We start from the raw sequence: 17,182 nt of genomic DNA on the forward strand, positions 1-17,182 counted from the left end.
GAGCTGAGATCACAGTAGGTCAGCAAGGCCCAGATCATCTCTCCCCTGCTGATGTGCCTCTTTGGGCAACTTTCATCATCCTGTGCTTCAAGAGAGTCATATAAAATTGGTAGAGGTGAGTGGTAAAGCTGCTGGACGAACTAAATGTTAATATCTGTCCACAGTTCTCTGCCAGGCTCTGATTTACCTTTCAGCAGTGCTTCACACATACAGGCCAGACATTCATACAGACCATGGGCTGAGAAGAGACAGAGAGGAGCTGACATTAATCTTTCTATAAACCAAGTGAAAGGTGAGGTTGGTCAGGGTGTATCTGGCACAGGCAAATCACAGGGATGCCGAGGGGTTGGCTCTGTGTTCCTGAAAGCAGGTACTTCACACAGCCTGTTACTTCAGCATTTAATGCTAGGCCAGAGGCCTCTCAAAGGCCTCCAAAACCTCACCGAAAATCAGCCCTTTTCCTGAAAAGGGCTAGTGCTGGAAGCCTTTGCACCTTTGGGAACAAGTCCATTGCTTATATGGATCCTGAGGAAGTTTCATTATATGTTTGCCCTACTCCCATATGCTTCTGTAGGCGTACATGGGATATTATTAGAAATAGAAAGGGTAGGGTTAGATGGACCTTTAGTCTGACCCCAGTGCTAGACTCTGGTCTTATGATGTTTTTGTGGATATTTATATGTCTAAAGTCTGCAGTTATTGGAGACTGAACTCCTTCCAATCAACTGTTACACAATGCTACTGAAAAATATTTATGGGGTCCTCACACTGAAGTGTCTTCAAAACAAGAGTGACTTAATCAAGGTGATTTAATCCTTCAAAATCTCTGTTGGATCCCTCTAGCTAATGAGTTGTGTTTCAGAAATGACTGTTATCTTTAAAAAGAGAGGCAGAGAGTGCAAGATCTTATTTATCAGTGAATCATGTAAAACAAACTTTTCATTTAAAAAATCTGCAGCTCTTCAGTGAACTGGGCTGAAGTGACCTCTCTCTCTTTTCATGACATGTGAAGATCATTTGATTTTAAATGTTGTCCCACAGAGTTGTCTATCTTGGCAGAAAACAAACTAAAGTCAACAACTGTTAGCAAGGTGTGTATTTACACTGACAATAGTCCATTTGATAATATGTAACCTTTTTATTGTTTAATCCTTAAGGTACTCTGAGGCAATGCCTGCTTTTACCACCACACCTCCCTTATACAGCTGGCAAAAGAGGGGCAGACTGCAGGCATAATTATGTGCAAGCCCCATCTGCATCCTATGCAACTCTGTTGACCTAACTGTAGTTATTGTGGTGTCAATGAGAGCAAATCTTGGTCCTACCTTCAGCCTGCTGCCTGTATGACTTTAGCACTCTGCTCATAAACAGTGGATACCTATTTATGCTGCTACAGCTATCTATTTACATCAAGACCATGGACAATATCTTTCTAAGCACCTTTTTGACCTAAGCTATAGTTGTCAGTAAAATTTATTTCATACTTTCAGAAAAAATATCCTACGACTTTTCCTCTTTTCCTCTTTTTTTTTTCCTTCAGAAACCATTAACATGAAAAGTCTATAATATAAACAACAGTTTATCCTGATATTCTCTACATTAGGATCCAAAAAGGATTTTAAAACATTAGGTATGACTTGAAAATCTTTGTTCCAAACTGCAGTCACCAAAAATATTGTTCAGATGTTGAAGAACGGCTGCCTGAACTTGGAGGCAGCTCTGTTACTAAGTGCCTATACTTTTGCTTCTTTTCAAGCCCAGGACTGCTTTAGTTTTGACAGGGAAGAGTTGTAGTTTTGATCCTCAGGCCATCAGGATCCATAAATCTCCTCCCTCCACCACTAGGGATCACCTCAAAGTGAGCCTCACAGACCATGTCCCCACACAATGCAATGGCAACTTGTTCCTTTTTAAAATTTGGCTATGCTGGTTTTAGCTTCATCCTATCAAACACTTCCCAGACTTCTGCAGCTGAACCTTGAGAAAATTGCCAGTGCGTTGCAGCTCATGGCGCCAGTTCCTTAATTTTCCTCACCACCCAGAGCCAAAGCTACCAAATCCCCATCCATGCCCCATCTTCCCAAACCCCTTCTGCTACCTCCAGGTGTGCCTGCTGCTACTTCATGCTCACTTTACTGGGAATGAGCTGGTTAACTCTGCTGGAGCTCCATCCAGGATAATTTTACATGTCTCCTAGCATCCAGCAGAAGGTTGTCAGATTTAGTATCTCTGTGGATGAGTCGCAGCTGGGGAATAGCAGCTATGGCCAGCACAGTTTCAGAAGTGTAAAAGCTGTGCCTTGTCTTCTAACATGTCTTTCTTCATTAGTAAGGTCATTGTGTCACTTCCAAGAACTCCATGATTGGAAATGTAAAGATTTCTTTTAGCCTGAAAACCGTAAAACATTTTCACTACCCAGACCCCATCTGCTTCAATCAAAATGCCTCTTTCTGCTCAGATTTAGGCCACCTGCTCTCACTCAGCTGCCTGTGTGTTATTTCCAGGATTGCTGTGCAGAGACACTAGCCCTATGCAGAGCTCTCTTGGGTCAAAAAAAAACATATGTACTTAAACTCCTTAGTGTGCCTCATCCATAATGTGCTTGCACCTCTCTCATGAGTTACTGCTGACTCTTACTCCACTAGAGAGTAGCTACAATGTTAGTGTCTTCCCTTTGGGTGTGGGAGAGATGGACTCAGTTCCTTCCTCTACCTCAGGGCCATCGTTCCCATGTTGAAATTGAATCTTTTACTCAGCTAAGAGAGTAGTTTAGCCATCAGGCTACAGACAGGGAGTCATTTGAACCATCCTGTTGTTCAGAGAAAAAGTGCTACAGATTCACCAAGAAGTGAATGTCTGACCTAACCTAGCAGTTAGGGTACTTGCTTGGAAGATTGGGTCTTAGCCCCATTTCTGCCCCTATTTTTCTATGCATTTTACCTAGTAGTTATGTGAAATACGCAGTCTGTGGAGCAGGCTGCCTACTCCACACAGACTGGGTCTGCCTAATATTTTTTAATTGTTCTCACAGTCTTTAGTCATGCTTTTTTGTCTCCAATCTTAAGAAAAGTATTGCTATTTGGAGAGCCAGCAAACAGAATTGTCCTGTAATAACCTCACGGTGTCCGTGACCCTGGCAAGGCAGATGAGTATTGATTGCTGAAGTAATTGATTACATTAGCTGAGGCATAGCAGCCACAGACTTTGTACCGCCTTCTCACCTCACTTATATCTGTGTGACCTTGGTAGCAGAGGTTTAACTGAAGGTAGAAAATTAGCAGCCATGGCAGCAAACCAAAACACTTACATGCATCCCTACTACTAAAAAAAAATTAAATCTCTACCCAGATCTGTTTGAACTGTTCATCTGTATTTCTTTTGTCACAAAGTGGACAGAGAGTGCTCTTTTTTCCTCTCATTTCTATTATGACATTGCTCAAACAACTGGGAATACAATACAGATTGTTCAGGTACAAACTTTTCTAAAGAAGAAATGCAAACAGCTTTTATACCAATGGTGGATCTGGCATTAACCTTTACATTTTCTTAAAAAATGTTAGCTTTATTTTAGAAGGGTCTTCTGCCAAAAAAGCTTCAGTTAGACAGGTCTGTTAAATTCACCTATAAAACTTACTATAATGATCTCTCAGCTAATCTGGATAGGGTAGAAAATCCAAAATTTTTGAGCAACTGCAGGAGAAAGGAGGAGCATTAATAATGTGGAGTACAAGAGAGACCAAATCACTAGAGCTGTAGAAGCCCCGTCTCTACTATATTGGACTCGTGGTCTGATTTTGAGTGTAGAAGAAGGCTGCTGGGAAATTTGCTCCTCCCCAGTCTCCTGCAACTCAGCTGCAGATCAGTTTTAATATCTACAGATTTATTTTAATTTCTACCAAGGGGGAATTAGATTGACCTGAATTTCCATCCACCTTCAAGCCAGTAGTTGATGTACACTTACACCAGACAGTAGGATGAGATACATGATGAGTTATCCACCCCTGTATGATTGAGGCTTTTTTGTATAAATTCACTATAATGAATAACAATAATAATATGAAGACATATGAAATGCAATAGAATAGTCCTATCATCACATCAGAGAAATTCACACCGCCCACTGTGGTTCAGATCCTAACAGGGCTGCCTCGCACTAGTGGGTTAAAAAGGAAGCCAGTTTGATAAAAATGCAATTTATAGTCCTGAGCACGTTTGACATTCCTGTAATTTATGTGAAACTGCAATTCTCAGGGAATCCACAGGGTCTAGTTAGGCCCAGGGTTACTCAACCTGGCTGTAAAGTGAAAGCAGCAGCAGGTCAAGAGGCAGGAGCAGACCTGCAGCCAAAGGCTGTAAGCCTCCCAGTGCTTATTTACTTCAAATTTCTAACTTCAGTGTAGTACAGATTTTGCAATGTATATATGGTGAGTATGCAAGAAGGTGAGGAAAAATTGGCCCTGCCATCAGGAAGCAGAAAGGAGCTGCAGTGCTGCAGTAGGAGTACCAGAGTGACTGGGAAGCAGAAGACCAAGGAGGGGACAGGGATAAATCTCAGAATCCCCAGTAAATCCCTGTCTGAATTTTAAAAAAAACCAATATAGATATAAACCAGCAAATGTGAAATAAATCAAACTAACTCTGCTCAGGAGGTTATACTGGCTCTTTTCAGCTATATAACGCTAGGTCAACTCTGTGGCATAACTCCACAAAGCCCTCTGAAGACATGCTGATATGCTCCTTATGTTTACAGGAGCTCAGAGCTAGGCAAAAAGAGCTGTTTGCCTCTGTTGTTTTATATTTCTTTCCCAGTGAATAGCAATTCATGGATTATGGATCCAGGCTCCCATTCAGGATTCCTACCCCAGCAAAAGAGAGGTGACGGGAAGGTGAGTGGTGAGTGTTGCGCTCCTGCAGGGGGTTCGGCAGGACCACAGGAGCACTTGAGCCAACCCTGGGGTACCACGTTTATGGTCTGATGCCAGCTCTGCTTTATGCAGATCTGCTGATGCTTTATGCTGATACACTTCAGTGAAGGCATTGAACTTGGGTGGGATGGATGTAGACCCTCGTGCCTGCCTCTGCAATGTGGTTAGTTAGTCTGGGAATAGTCTAGCTGTTTCTGTTCTTTTTTACATTTGTAGTGCATATTGATGCACCTGATGAGCAGCTCTCCTTTAAAAATGGTCTACTCCAACGTGCAAAGTATGCAAGCAAAATAGAAATTTCAAAGCAATTTTAATAAATCCATGTTCAATGGGAAAAATGTATACTCTTGCTGGGGCAAGCTCTTGTGACTCAACTGCTTCTGGAAATCTTTGAATTAGCACTGTAGGAGAGCAATGCGAGATGTACAAAAGCTGGCCATTTAAAAATATGCATATCTGTATTACTATTACTACGAGATGGCTGTGTTGCATGAATTGGAGCCAAGATTTGTGTTTTGAAAACAGTCTTCATAATGAATAATGGCATTCATAAGGGAATGAGCCTCCAGATGGCTCAGGTACCTCAGAGCAGTAGATAATATTGTAAATCAGACTTGTTATAGATCCTTTGTAAAAAGGCTTGAGTTCAGGACAGATTGTTAGCCTGCAGTTGGAGCTTTTCCTGTGCTCTTAATAAGTTTTAATAAGTCTTAATAAGTCTTTGTCTTTACTCTTAATAGAGTTTAAATCAAGGGCATAATATGACTGAAAGGATGAGTTGAGAAAAAAATGTGTAGTGTTGGAATTTTCTTTAAAAAAAAGACTAGGTCTCTACTTTTATTTTTTATATATAAAAGCATAAGCAAATAACAAAGGCAAAATACAAAACATTTGGATAATATAATGTAATTGCTTTAAATCCCATACTGCATAATGAATGTGGATGGAAGACAGATTTCTAAAATAAAGTCCTGGTGCATATAAATTTAATCTGTGCATGCTGTCTGTAAAAATAATTCTGGTCAAGCTTAAAGTTATAATCCTCTGATTTAGATTAAAGAGGATAGATTTATGAATATTTATAAATAGTTTGTGGAAAAATTGGCTGTCTGGTTAAAAGGAGTCTGGCTAGAACCTGATGTCTGGGTGGCTTTGTGATGTTACCAGCCCCTAAGAAGCTCATGAACATTGCCAGCCCGGCTGTGGCCTTGCATGGTCATAGACCTTACCCAGATGACCCAGAAACCTTTTTTTTTCCTCTCTTTCTTTTTTTTAATGTTATAGTATCTTGCTTGACTGCAATGGCATGGTCAAGCCAACTTGGAGGACCTTGTCTCACCACCCACTTTATATGACATTAATTGATTTCCAATTCCTTCTAGGATGAAATTTGCATTCTAGGATAAATTTGTATCTATCATCTCCTGTGCTGTCTCTCAGAGCATCAGCACTTGGGGATAATATCAGTAGCCACCCCACAGTGTTCAAAACTTGATTTTATTCTGTCTGGTGAATTATGTGGTGTTATGTGGGGTTATGTTCCCCATGGTTCAATTCTGTAGATATTCCTTGGGTGTATGAAAGTCAGATCAGCTTTAGGAGCTATTTAATACTTCAGTTTTTCATAGACCAAGGGAATAGAAAGAAAACATTAAGCCATGGAAGTATGGAGTTTACAGAAGGCTACCAAATCCAGCCAGACTCAGTAGTTAATATATGGATGGCTATTAATTTATCTCTGTATTGGCATTTGAACTAGCTGGTTTAAAGCTGGCTCAGCTGGCTTTGGATTAGCAGGTAAACCACTGAGAATGTTAAGACATTGAAATGACCAACAGTTTAGAGGTGCATTTTGTTCAGCCAATATCATTTATTTTAATACATTTACATCTTTTTGAAAAGAAATATATTACAATGAATATAATACAAGTTTTTGCAGTTTCACTAGAACGTGAAAGGTTTGTAGATTTCCTTCAGGTCTTTTTCTAGTTTTTCATGAAAACATAAAGGTACTTCCCCAGGCCACTCCCCTGTCCCCACACTCAATCTGCCTTTTTACAATAAAAATACTATTTTACCTATGGAGGGGGAAAAAACCAAAATGTTTCAGTTATAAAAGAGACAAAATTTTAGCTGTGGTTGAATTTTGATAATTATTTTGAACTAGGGGACAAAATTCTAACTATATTGCTCTGGGAAAGTATTTGCTGGCAGAAGAAAAGAACTACTGTAGTTGCACAAATTCAAGATCTCAACTTGCATTTGGTAAAAAGGGAAACATGTACCAGCATTGTGCATTATCCCCACTGCTTTCCAGTACCATAATGGTATAATTTATGTATTTTCTGTTAGACTGATAAATTAGCATCTTCCTATAGATTTTCACCCAATCTTACAACATTTTTATTTAGATTTTATATATATATATATAAAGTTTATGTTTTATAGGGTGCGTATGTAGTAGAAAGTTTATATGTACCATATATAATATATATTTTCATAGAAATTTCAATCTGTACCTGAAATCAACATCATTGGTTGGTTGTAAAATACCCAGTCCTGCACGGGATTGGTCTAAAGACGGACATTGCACATTACTGTCTACAAGCTCTATCTCAAAATATGAAAGTATCAAAGTCAAAAATTGTTTAATTTCATGGACAGCAAATAGCCTGCCAGGACACTTTGCAATTCCTGTCCCAAATGGCATATAATAATATTTTAACTTGCAACCATTGCGGTAGAAGTCAGTCTTTTCTTCTCCGTTCTCATCAAGATAGCGATCATACTTGAATGTCTGTAATAAAATCCACAAAAAAGTTACCTGATATTTGAGTACCTCTGAGGACTGGGTAATACCATTAAGACATAAAATGCAGGCAGGGAAGGAAGAGTCCCTTGCAGGAAGCATTGCACAGGACGGTTGCCTTGCCTATCATTGAGCCTCCAGGGAAAGGAATAGACTGTCTGGGGTAGAACAGAGAACCAGCTGTGGCAGCAGTACTGATGAATGCTTTAGTAAGGGGCATGTTAGTTCCCGCTAAAGCCTGGAGTTGAATGCATTGTGATAAACACTTACCAAGGGATCAGCATAGATTTCGGGATCAAAGTGCAACAGTTGAGGATAAAGAGCTACAATATCATCTCTGCGAATGTTGTAGAACTCCTTCTCTAAGTGCAATGTGAAGTCCTCCTTAGCAACTCGGAAAGTCATGGAGGCACTCGACAACCTCATTGCTTCCTTGATGATGCTATCTGTAGAGAGAAGAAAAAGAATGATTAACATGGAAATAGTATGTGTGTGTCCTTGAGGGAGGTCATATAATTCTGAATTATTGCAAACCCGCTATCAAACCCTGCATTTATTTAAAGATATAATTTAACAATAACTTTATAGATGTCTAAGAAATTATCTTTCTCATTTGTTGTTAGTATTATTATCCTTTCTGCAGATAACACTGAGGACATAATCTACTTTTCTCAAGAATGATATCTATAGTTGATGCAATAAAATATTTGAAAGTGAGAGACATTTTTACTGCAATGAACAGGACTTTCTGAAACTTAGAGGTGATGCATAGAAAACAATACTAACAAAAAGCAACTTGTATTTGTTTGCTTTCACTATAAATTGTTTTCTTTTTAAACTTGGACATTTCTGAAAATGTACCTGTCATTTACAGAACATTGAGAAGAAATACAGGTAGTGGTATTAGAAGATCTTGCTTCACATAGTAAGAGTTGGGACATAAAATCTGGCAACACCCATTTCTTGGATCTTAAGTCATTACTAAAAAAATAATGCTCTAAATTAGCTGTGGGTCTCCAATGCTATGAAGCTGTGTAGCAGTTTTCATACATGCCATTACCTAGGAAAAAGTGCTATTTATTTGAATTCTGATATTCTCAGTACTACCTGGAACATTGGGAAGACTGATTGTGTTGGCCGTTGCTAAAGAATGTTTAAGATTTTTGTTTTGGTGTTCGTTGGCTAATAGTAATTTAGTTACAGTGTTTATATGATAAAAAATAGAAGATTCTGAAAATTGCAGGGTGATTTCTTGTACTGCTCCACAAAATAGTCATACCTAGTATGGGCATATTATCCAGCTGTTTTCGGTTCAAGGAAATATTTTTGCTGTCTAAGCCGATCTTTTCTCCAGCACTTTCCAAAACAGTTTTCACTTCTTCAGTAGCAGCTCTCATTGCTTCTGGACTCCTAAAATCAAAATAGCAGAAATATAACATGATCTCACACTTAAGAATGGTATAAAAGGGGTTTTGCCATTCATTTACTTCCTGACTAAAATTCAGTTTGTTAGCTGACAAGTACAACCTTCTAAAATGAAAATGTTGCTGCAAAATCCACTTACTTAATTACAGTTTTTCATTTATTGGCAAAGATACATTAGCTTCAAAAGTGGAAAAGAACTCCACGTATTTGATTCTTTCTCCAGTGATGAGAGGGACAGAACTAACATGCATAACACAGTTAAATAAATAGTGATGTCACTAAAAGCAATGCCAAGAAAAAGAAATGAAACAATTGGTTGTAGATTAGGCAATAGCCCCACTGCAGGTAAAAAGTTTGGAACAGGATCAGTTTTACAACATCACTTTTCCTTAGTAATGTCCTATTTTGTGGCAATGTTCTATCTATCTGAAAAGAATCTTTCTAATACTAAAATCAACATAGTATCCTTCACTTTCTTGACTTTCTTACAAACATGGAATACATGATGGTGACACAATCAGATTAATCAAATCAATATCAAATCAATAAAGACACAATCAGAGTGCTAAAAGACTCTAAGACCAGAAGAATTTAAGCCAATGAGGCTCTTAGTATGAAAAGTCCCAAAGAACTTCAACTATTAGCATTGGCAGGTAAATATGATGGATGCAATTCACCGACTAAGTAAAACTGTCAGAGATTTAGATATATACATAGAGTTAGTCATGCGGAGGTAGATTACAAGCCACAGACACACACTCTAAAATGGACATTTAATAGTATTACCTAAATTGTGCACTCCTCTCATGAATAACAAGCCCAGTAATCACAATCTACACTGCAGATATCTAAAGTTAAGTGTGTCCCCAAATTGTAGGAAAATACTACATAGAACAGTCTAGTCTGGAAATTTGGGAAATTAGGTACAAGAATTCTGACCCACATAAGGCTTTGAATGCCCCCTTCTATTAAGGAATGTTGACATATAAAATGAAACTCAAAATCTCAGGCCTAAAACTTCATGTATTAATGCAAGGTTTTGGGCCCGGCTCTTCATTCTGCCACAACAGCTTGGTTCACACATAACAACATTGCTGCAGAGCTGGGGAGGAGGGTGGCAGGGAGTTGCCATCAGATTCTTGGTGTATGTCTGCATAATTCCTTCAATCTCAGTAGGTCAATCAATGTATAAACTATTTTCTATTAAGTATCTGTGAAAAAAACAGTTAGGTTAAAGTTTATTTTGCCTAGTCTACGGAAATGGTCTAAAAATTTTCCATTGTATTGGGAGCCTTCAAAACATTTAATGTGCTGCCTGCAACCAATACTTTTAAGGTCACATTGTGTAGATTTACTCCAAAGTGTTGTACACACTATTTTTATGCTAGGACTAAAGGTATTGAGTTGGAATGGGGTTTTTTTTGAAAAATTTCCTATGGAATTCCTCTATGGTACCATTGCTTGGTCTGAGATGAGAGAGGGGGTTTCTGTGGAAGTCCACAACAACGTGCCACTACAGTTGTAATCAGCAAGCTTTTTGACATTGACATTGAAGAGGTATCAAGCAGCAGAATTTGCCTGTAATAGTGACCCAGTTTCTGAAAGATAACAAACATTATTTTCCTCATTTGGAATAAAGAAGCATTGGAACTTACTTAATAAGATAGAACAAGCTCCAAAAAGTGGCAGGAATGGTGTTGGCTTGCGAGGCCCACAGCACTGCCACATGGGTTTTTGCTTTTTCCTTGTCATCAAAGGTTGACAGAGTGTCGTTCAGGAACATGCGGAGGGTGACAAGCTCGGAGAGCTTGTTCCTCTTCAGCAGATTCTTGTGGAGCAGTGCCTCTCCCAGCTTCTCACGTGCACTGTGGGCACTCTTGAACAAATGGATCGGCAGGCCTGCCACAAGGGCTGGAAAGATCTTATCAAATTCCTTGAAGTTTTCAAGGGCATTTAGGATATGAGCTCTCTCAGTTTCCTGCTTTGATAGATTTTTATCATGACTTGAATTAAATTCTGTACCAAAAAGTGTTAAAAAGCCAGACTCAAACATCACCCGGCAACAGAATGCATAAAGTCCTTCTGTCACCCAGATATTAGGCTGGACCTTAGATGTTCTTGATTGCAGCATGACATATTGCAGGTTTTCCATCATTGCTTCGATGAGGGGATCTAGAGCATTACCTTGAAGGGTTCTAATGAAAGTCTGATGAAAATTTTCGGTGGTGTTTCCCTCCATTGGATCAATACTACCATGCCCAAAAGCCTGTCACAAAATAAATTGTATATACGGTAAATAAGGCCTATCGTAACCTTGGTGATAAAGTCTAGCAGAAATTAAAGCCAAAGTATAACTTCATAGCTTACTAGAGGGAAGCACAATAAGGACTATTAATACTAGAACTGATACTTTCTCAGAGAGCCATAGCAGCTATTAAGTAGGCAAACAAAAATAGATTCTAACAGATGCTTATAAATAAACAGACATGATTACCTAGGGCTTCCTTCAAATCTCACTGACATCAACAGGAGCCTTTTTGCTTGCTTCAGTAAGAGTTTGATTGAGCTTTTACTGTGTTACATCATTTTTTAAGACATTAGCATATAATCTTCCATAGTGGTGAATACCTCCTGAAGAAGGTTTCAGCTTCAGCAAACTACATATCATTTTGCAGAGGATGCTAACTGTATATTCACTTTAGCAATCTGGGATACTACATGACTAAATAATGTCATTCTTGGATAATCCAAATGACTGCAAATTCCCTTTCCATTAAGGAAAGGGGAAAAAAAAGACCACAATCTTTTAAACTGATAAAGTGCAGAAATATGAAACAAATTATATTTCAAAGATGTAATTATGCTGTGAAGTTATGTAGAGATTAACTAGGTACTGTCTGACCTGACAGCAGATATTTTGCATGTTAAATATTACAACCATTTTTAAAATAGTACCTTGGCAGAAGTAGCAAAATGGAACTTTTTCCAGTCCAAGTGTTTTCCCTGGCGTATCAAGGAACGGTATGAAAAAGGGTCAGTGAGGAAATGAATGTATTTTCCAGCTACTCGGCAAGTAAAAATGTGTCCATGCTTCTTCTGCTTTTCTCTGAGGAATTCGAGGGGGTTGGCACCGAACTGCAAGGCACAGCCCAGGTATGGAAGGAACCCATTTTCAAGTGGTGGCTCACCTTGTCGCCTACAAAATGCAAACAAGTGCTGAATTTAGAAGTGTGCATCAAGATATCTCCTTCAAGACTACCAGCTAAGTGGTGATGCTAGACTTTTTGTAATGTTTGTTTTCTGCTATACTGTTGACAAAGAATTTCCCCCCGCCATGAACAGTAAGTCTGTTATGAGGTCTATGGTATACTAGAAAGAATAACTTTATGCATTTCAATAAACATAATAAACCACAATTTGTCTACATCACCTTTTTTTCTCCCTGCCTCAGGAACTTATTTTTCACCTGGTTGAATACAATATTGTTTCCACTGGCCTAACTTACATGCACAGATACATAATTGATCCATAAATAAATAAACCATCCCACTAATATTGTTAGAGCCATCCTTGGGCAATGATATCCATAATTCAATTTGAATACCAGGGGAAATAACCTTCTGAGTGTAGAAAGGTTGTTATTATTGGCGTGTCCCATTTGGAGTAGATCCTGTAGTGCTGAAAACAGTGGGAATTTTGCCATGATCTTCAGTAAGCATAAAAGTTAGTCTTTCAGGCAAAGCATCATTAAGCACATGATTATAGTTAAGCCTATGCTTATGATATATTTTAATCTGAAAGTCAAATAACTACTTTATTGCATAAGGTGAAAAATGGATGCTAAAATAACTTCCAAATAATACTTTAGCTCTTCTAATATGATCCTATTGGATATTATACAAAATTAACTATTTTATACCTTTTTTATTAAACTTTTAAAGAGAATAAAAAAATGACTGTCAAAAAATATAAAGGTACAATAGGTACACAAATTGTTCTTTCCGTAAATGTGGCACAAGCCAGTAGGATAAATGCCTAAGTTCCTGCTTTTTAAAAAATAGGTATTCAACACAGTAAACAATACAAGTATGATCTCTATTAAAAGCATGTAACTAGGTATGAAAGATTAGATAAGGGATGTAAGTAGGTATTAGACTATATTAGAAATAAGTGGGTATTAGCTGTGATTACAATGCAGGTAAAACTATAGCCCAGTACTTTAGGAAATCAGAACATGCATATTAATATTTTAATTACCTCATTTATGCAGGTATAGATTTATAGATTTGAATCTACACCTATGTCTAGGCATTACCCCACTATTTTTAAAAAGCCTGTACACAAAAAATGTAACATAAACCTCTCAAAAGTTCAAGCTACAGTGTTGCCTGCATTATCCTGCACCTGTCAATTTATATTCCTCAGATTACTCTGCTTTTAGTCTCACACACAGTATATTTGACAGAAATAAAGGCTGGGTACACTAAGATGCATTTTAAAAAAGATTTCTTACCTCCTCCTCCTCCTTCCTATAAGAAACCAATAAACACAATAGAGTATTGTCACTGCTCCCCAGATCCAAGATGCTACAAACATTTTAGGTCAACGCCCGAAAACTTGCAAGTGGAAAACCTGGTAACTGCCAGTATGGCAGAAGAGGTGGCTGAGAATGGTACAGAAAACAGGTCACTTTTTATATACAGTAGGTGCACCAGTGTATGTAATGGAATTCAGTCAACCTAACAAGCTATTAATTAACCATTTCTGGACAGTCTATTTTGTCTTTGTTCCGGCATCTTTCTGTAGAGAGCTTCGTTGATCTAGACAGTTGCAGACATGGCCTTGAGCTGATATCACATATCAGTAGCAGTTCCAAAGTAATCAAACAGCTGTAATAGTTGATAATTTGAAGGTCTCTCAGATGTGTTTTGATCTATCCCATAGATTTACCAACTACAGTTTATAGTTCAAATTTAGCAATAAATGAAATGGCTACTGACAGGTGTCCAGTGGATACAGGCTGGACTAAATGGTGGGTAAAGTTATTGTTGTCCTTTGGCTGCCAGCCTACTCATCTCCTCCCTTCTTTTTCTTGTGGATTGACTAGGCTCTAATGTGCATGGGTCAGGTTTGGTTGGGGAAAAAAGATTGCTAAAGAAATGGACTTACTCCCTCTAACAAAGTTTCTCTAGTAGAAAGGGGAAAATGGGCTTCCTATGATGCAAAGCAAGAGAAAAGAAATCAGAATTAGAGCACCACACTGTTTCTCAATGTCTTTGGATCCTCTTCCATCTCCAATTCACCTTTTGTCTTCCCATTTAATTCTTCTATCTTTTGTCTTTGCCCCAAACTGTACAGTACCAATTCAGCCAACTTTATGGCCTTGGAATATGGCCTCTAGTCCTGTTTCAGGAAATCTCTGAAGAACATATTGAATTTTCAGAAGACCTAGAAGACCGAGTTCCTTCATTTTCTAATTCACTCCTTTCCATGCTCCTTTCCATGTTCATAAATTGCTAAGATCTTTCTAATTCTCCATTTAACCAGTCACTTTTGCTCAGAGATCTCCTTTAACCAGATATCACAAACCCTTACACTGTCCTACTGCTCCAATGATAGAAATCATCCAGAGACTTCCTCTTCTTATCTCATAAACTGCCCTGAATTTTAGTTCTACATGCCTCACTCCTCTGATTCCACACCTCTGTGTTTTAAAACTCAAAATCATTTCATTACCTTAACTCCCAAGCTTCAAGTCTTTCCCTCACCTGCCTGCATCATTATGAGCCTAGAAGACTACAAGTTAAGATACATCCTCCACATCAGAGGAATATCTATCCTAATCTCCTGCATCTTCCAAGCAGACCCAAGTGGCAGGACCTTTCCCAGCAGTGTTGACTAAGTTCTCCTTCTCAGTAGACTCATTTTGGTTCTAAATGAGGTATGAGTGACTTTCTCAGTGAGGGAGGTAGAGGTGGAGTCAAAGGTTTGGGACAGAGATGTCTGGGAGAAGATCCTAAAAAACAGACTTGCTTGGAGAACAAAGCTTATGCTGAGCTGTATATTGCATTGCTATTAGTTCAGATCCTGAGGGGCCAAGAAGGGAGAAATTGGAACATACAGTCTATCAGCTCTGGGCTGGAGACACCCAGGCATAAAATAACTGCTGGAGGTATTCCAGCTGCCCAAAGGTCAGTGCCACAAGTGCTCCTGGATGTACTCTTATTTGGCAGAGAATAAGTCAGGCTCCTCCCTGATGTTTTCCCTCGAGGCTATGCTGTGGGAAGGAGAGCACTCTTGGTGCTCAGAGAGGAGAAAGAGTAATCTGGGATGAATTTAGTGATCATTAAATAGAAAACACCTCTTGTCTTTCAATTAAAGACTTTAAGAAAAGTTAAGGAAAAAATTATGAGGACTATTTTATTGTGTGACAGTGCTTTTTCTTGTTTGAAATAAATACGTTCCATGACTAACTTACCATAATGAGGGCTGTTGGATCACCACTGAAAACAGGACATGGCTATATTATTTCTATTACAATAATGGTTTAATCAGTTAAGATTATGCCTTTTTCCCTTTCAGCTACTGACTACTGAGGGATCAAACTTTGGCTTCCCCCTAGTACCTGGCATGCAGCCATGCAGCAGGAGGTTCAGACATATAGTGATATCTCATGAGTAACGCAGGATCTAGTGTTTCTAAGAGAGAAACTGCTGGTTTGTAGTCATTTTCAAGTTCACTTTTGTACCAGTTTTTGCTGATGTCCCTACAGCAGGGCAATAAAACACTAAAAGCTTGGAGCTTTTGCCAAAGTCTACCACTTCAAGTACAACACTGAAGGCACCAAGCTGCAAATCTGATAGATGGGAATGTTCCTCTGACTTCAAACCAAGGTAGGTAGTGAGAAACAAAATAACTATACAAAATGCCATTAAATTTGAGGCAATTTGTAATTTTCTTTCTGAGAAAAATATACTTTTTACTACATTGAGTTTTGCCCTCATTTAATCTAAAAGCCACCTCCTTTTGCATGTCAGGTCAAGATCCAGTGTCCTACCCCACTTCCTTTTAGACAGAGGTGTTTCTTTAATTTTCCTAGAAAAAACTTCCTTTTGACCTGCTTCAGTGAGCTTGGTATAACAGAATCACTTTATATCACTTTTTCTCATTTCCTGCTCATTCCCGTTATGCGAAATTTCAGTTCTGGATGTCATCTTTGACTAAATACTCTCATTTCCCCATCCTAAACAAGTATGAACATTTTATTATGTTTGTGTCTACTTCTTTTATTACATGTGTATAGGTCTCAGCCTTTTTTTGTCCAAACAACAGTTAACAAGAAAGTTGGAAGTTTCTGTCAGTTTTGTGTCTAACACTTATACCATAACAATATTTATCCAGCAATTGATACATGTTGCAGCACGTAAAGCTGTCAGTTGTATCTGCCTTTTCCTTACATATTTTGGTTAGATGTAGCACAGTGTGAAGAGAATAGCATTTACAAATGCCATTCTGTTGCCACAACAGAAGGAGCAACTACTCTAAAATCTGTCCGCCTTCTTTTCTCTTTTTGATTTGTACATATCTAATAGCAGTGCAAGTGTAACCTGGTATAAGCAAGGACTGGAGCTGTTTGGCATTCTACCTTAAATAATTGCTCTTTCTGGCAGGAAAACCAAATGTGCCCCCTCTTTTCCATTTAAGCGACCCTTATTTTGCAGCACCTTTGATGAATAACTATAACAACAGAATAGAGTTACTCTCACACAGTTTGAGGTGCTTAATGATACTAGATCACCCCCCCACACCTAGTTTCTTAAATAATCCAATTATAGTCCAAAGTCAGCCAGGACTATAGTATGCTGCAGCCTGTAATATATGTCCTGTAATAAATGCAAGTAGTAGCATTGTCTGCCACAGATATTTCTCCAAATTCAGCAGATGGGAAATATGATTCTCCACTCATTTATACCACTGGACTTTATACTTTCCTAATTTTTCACTAACACCAGGAGGGCACCTT

At 38.5% G+C, this 17,182-nt stretch overlaps 1 protein-coding gene across 3 annotated transcripts in view; it reads left to right on the forward strand.

Moving 5' to 3' along the window:
• Positions 1-12,477, forward strand: part of UBXN2B (UBX domain protein 2B) — a 40,876-nt gene extending 28,399 nt beyond the window's left edge. Inside the window, exon 9 of one of the 3 annotated variants that reach the window (XM_067290484.1) lies at positions 12,271-12,477. In XM_067290484.1, the coding sequence (XP_067146585.1) occupies positions 12,271-12,379 (109 nt within the window). In that variant the 3' untranslated portion in view covers positions 12,380-12,477. The remainder of the gene's footprint in view (positions 1-12,270) is intronic. The other 2 variants (XM_067290483.1, XM_013954746.2) reach the window with 2 other exon arrangements.
• The last annotated feature ends 4,705 nt before the right edge of the window (positions 12,478-17,182 follow it).

Source organism: Apteryx mantelli, chromosome 2 (genome assembly GCF_036417845.1).
Source record: "Apteryx mantelli isolate bAptMan1 chromosome 2, bAptMan1.hap1, whole genome shotgun sequence".
Lineage (NCBI taxonomy): Eukaryota > Metazoa > Chordata > Aves > Apterygiformes > Apterygidae > Apteryx > Apteryx mantelli.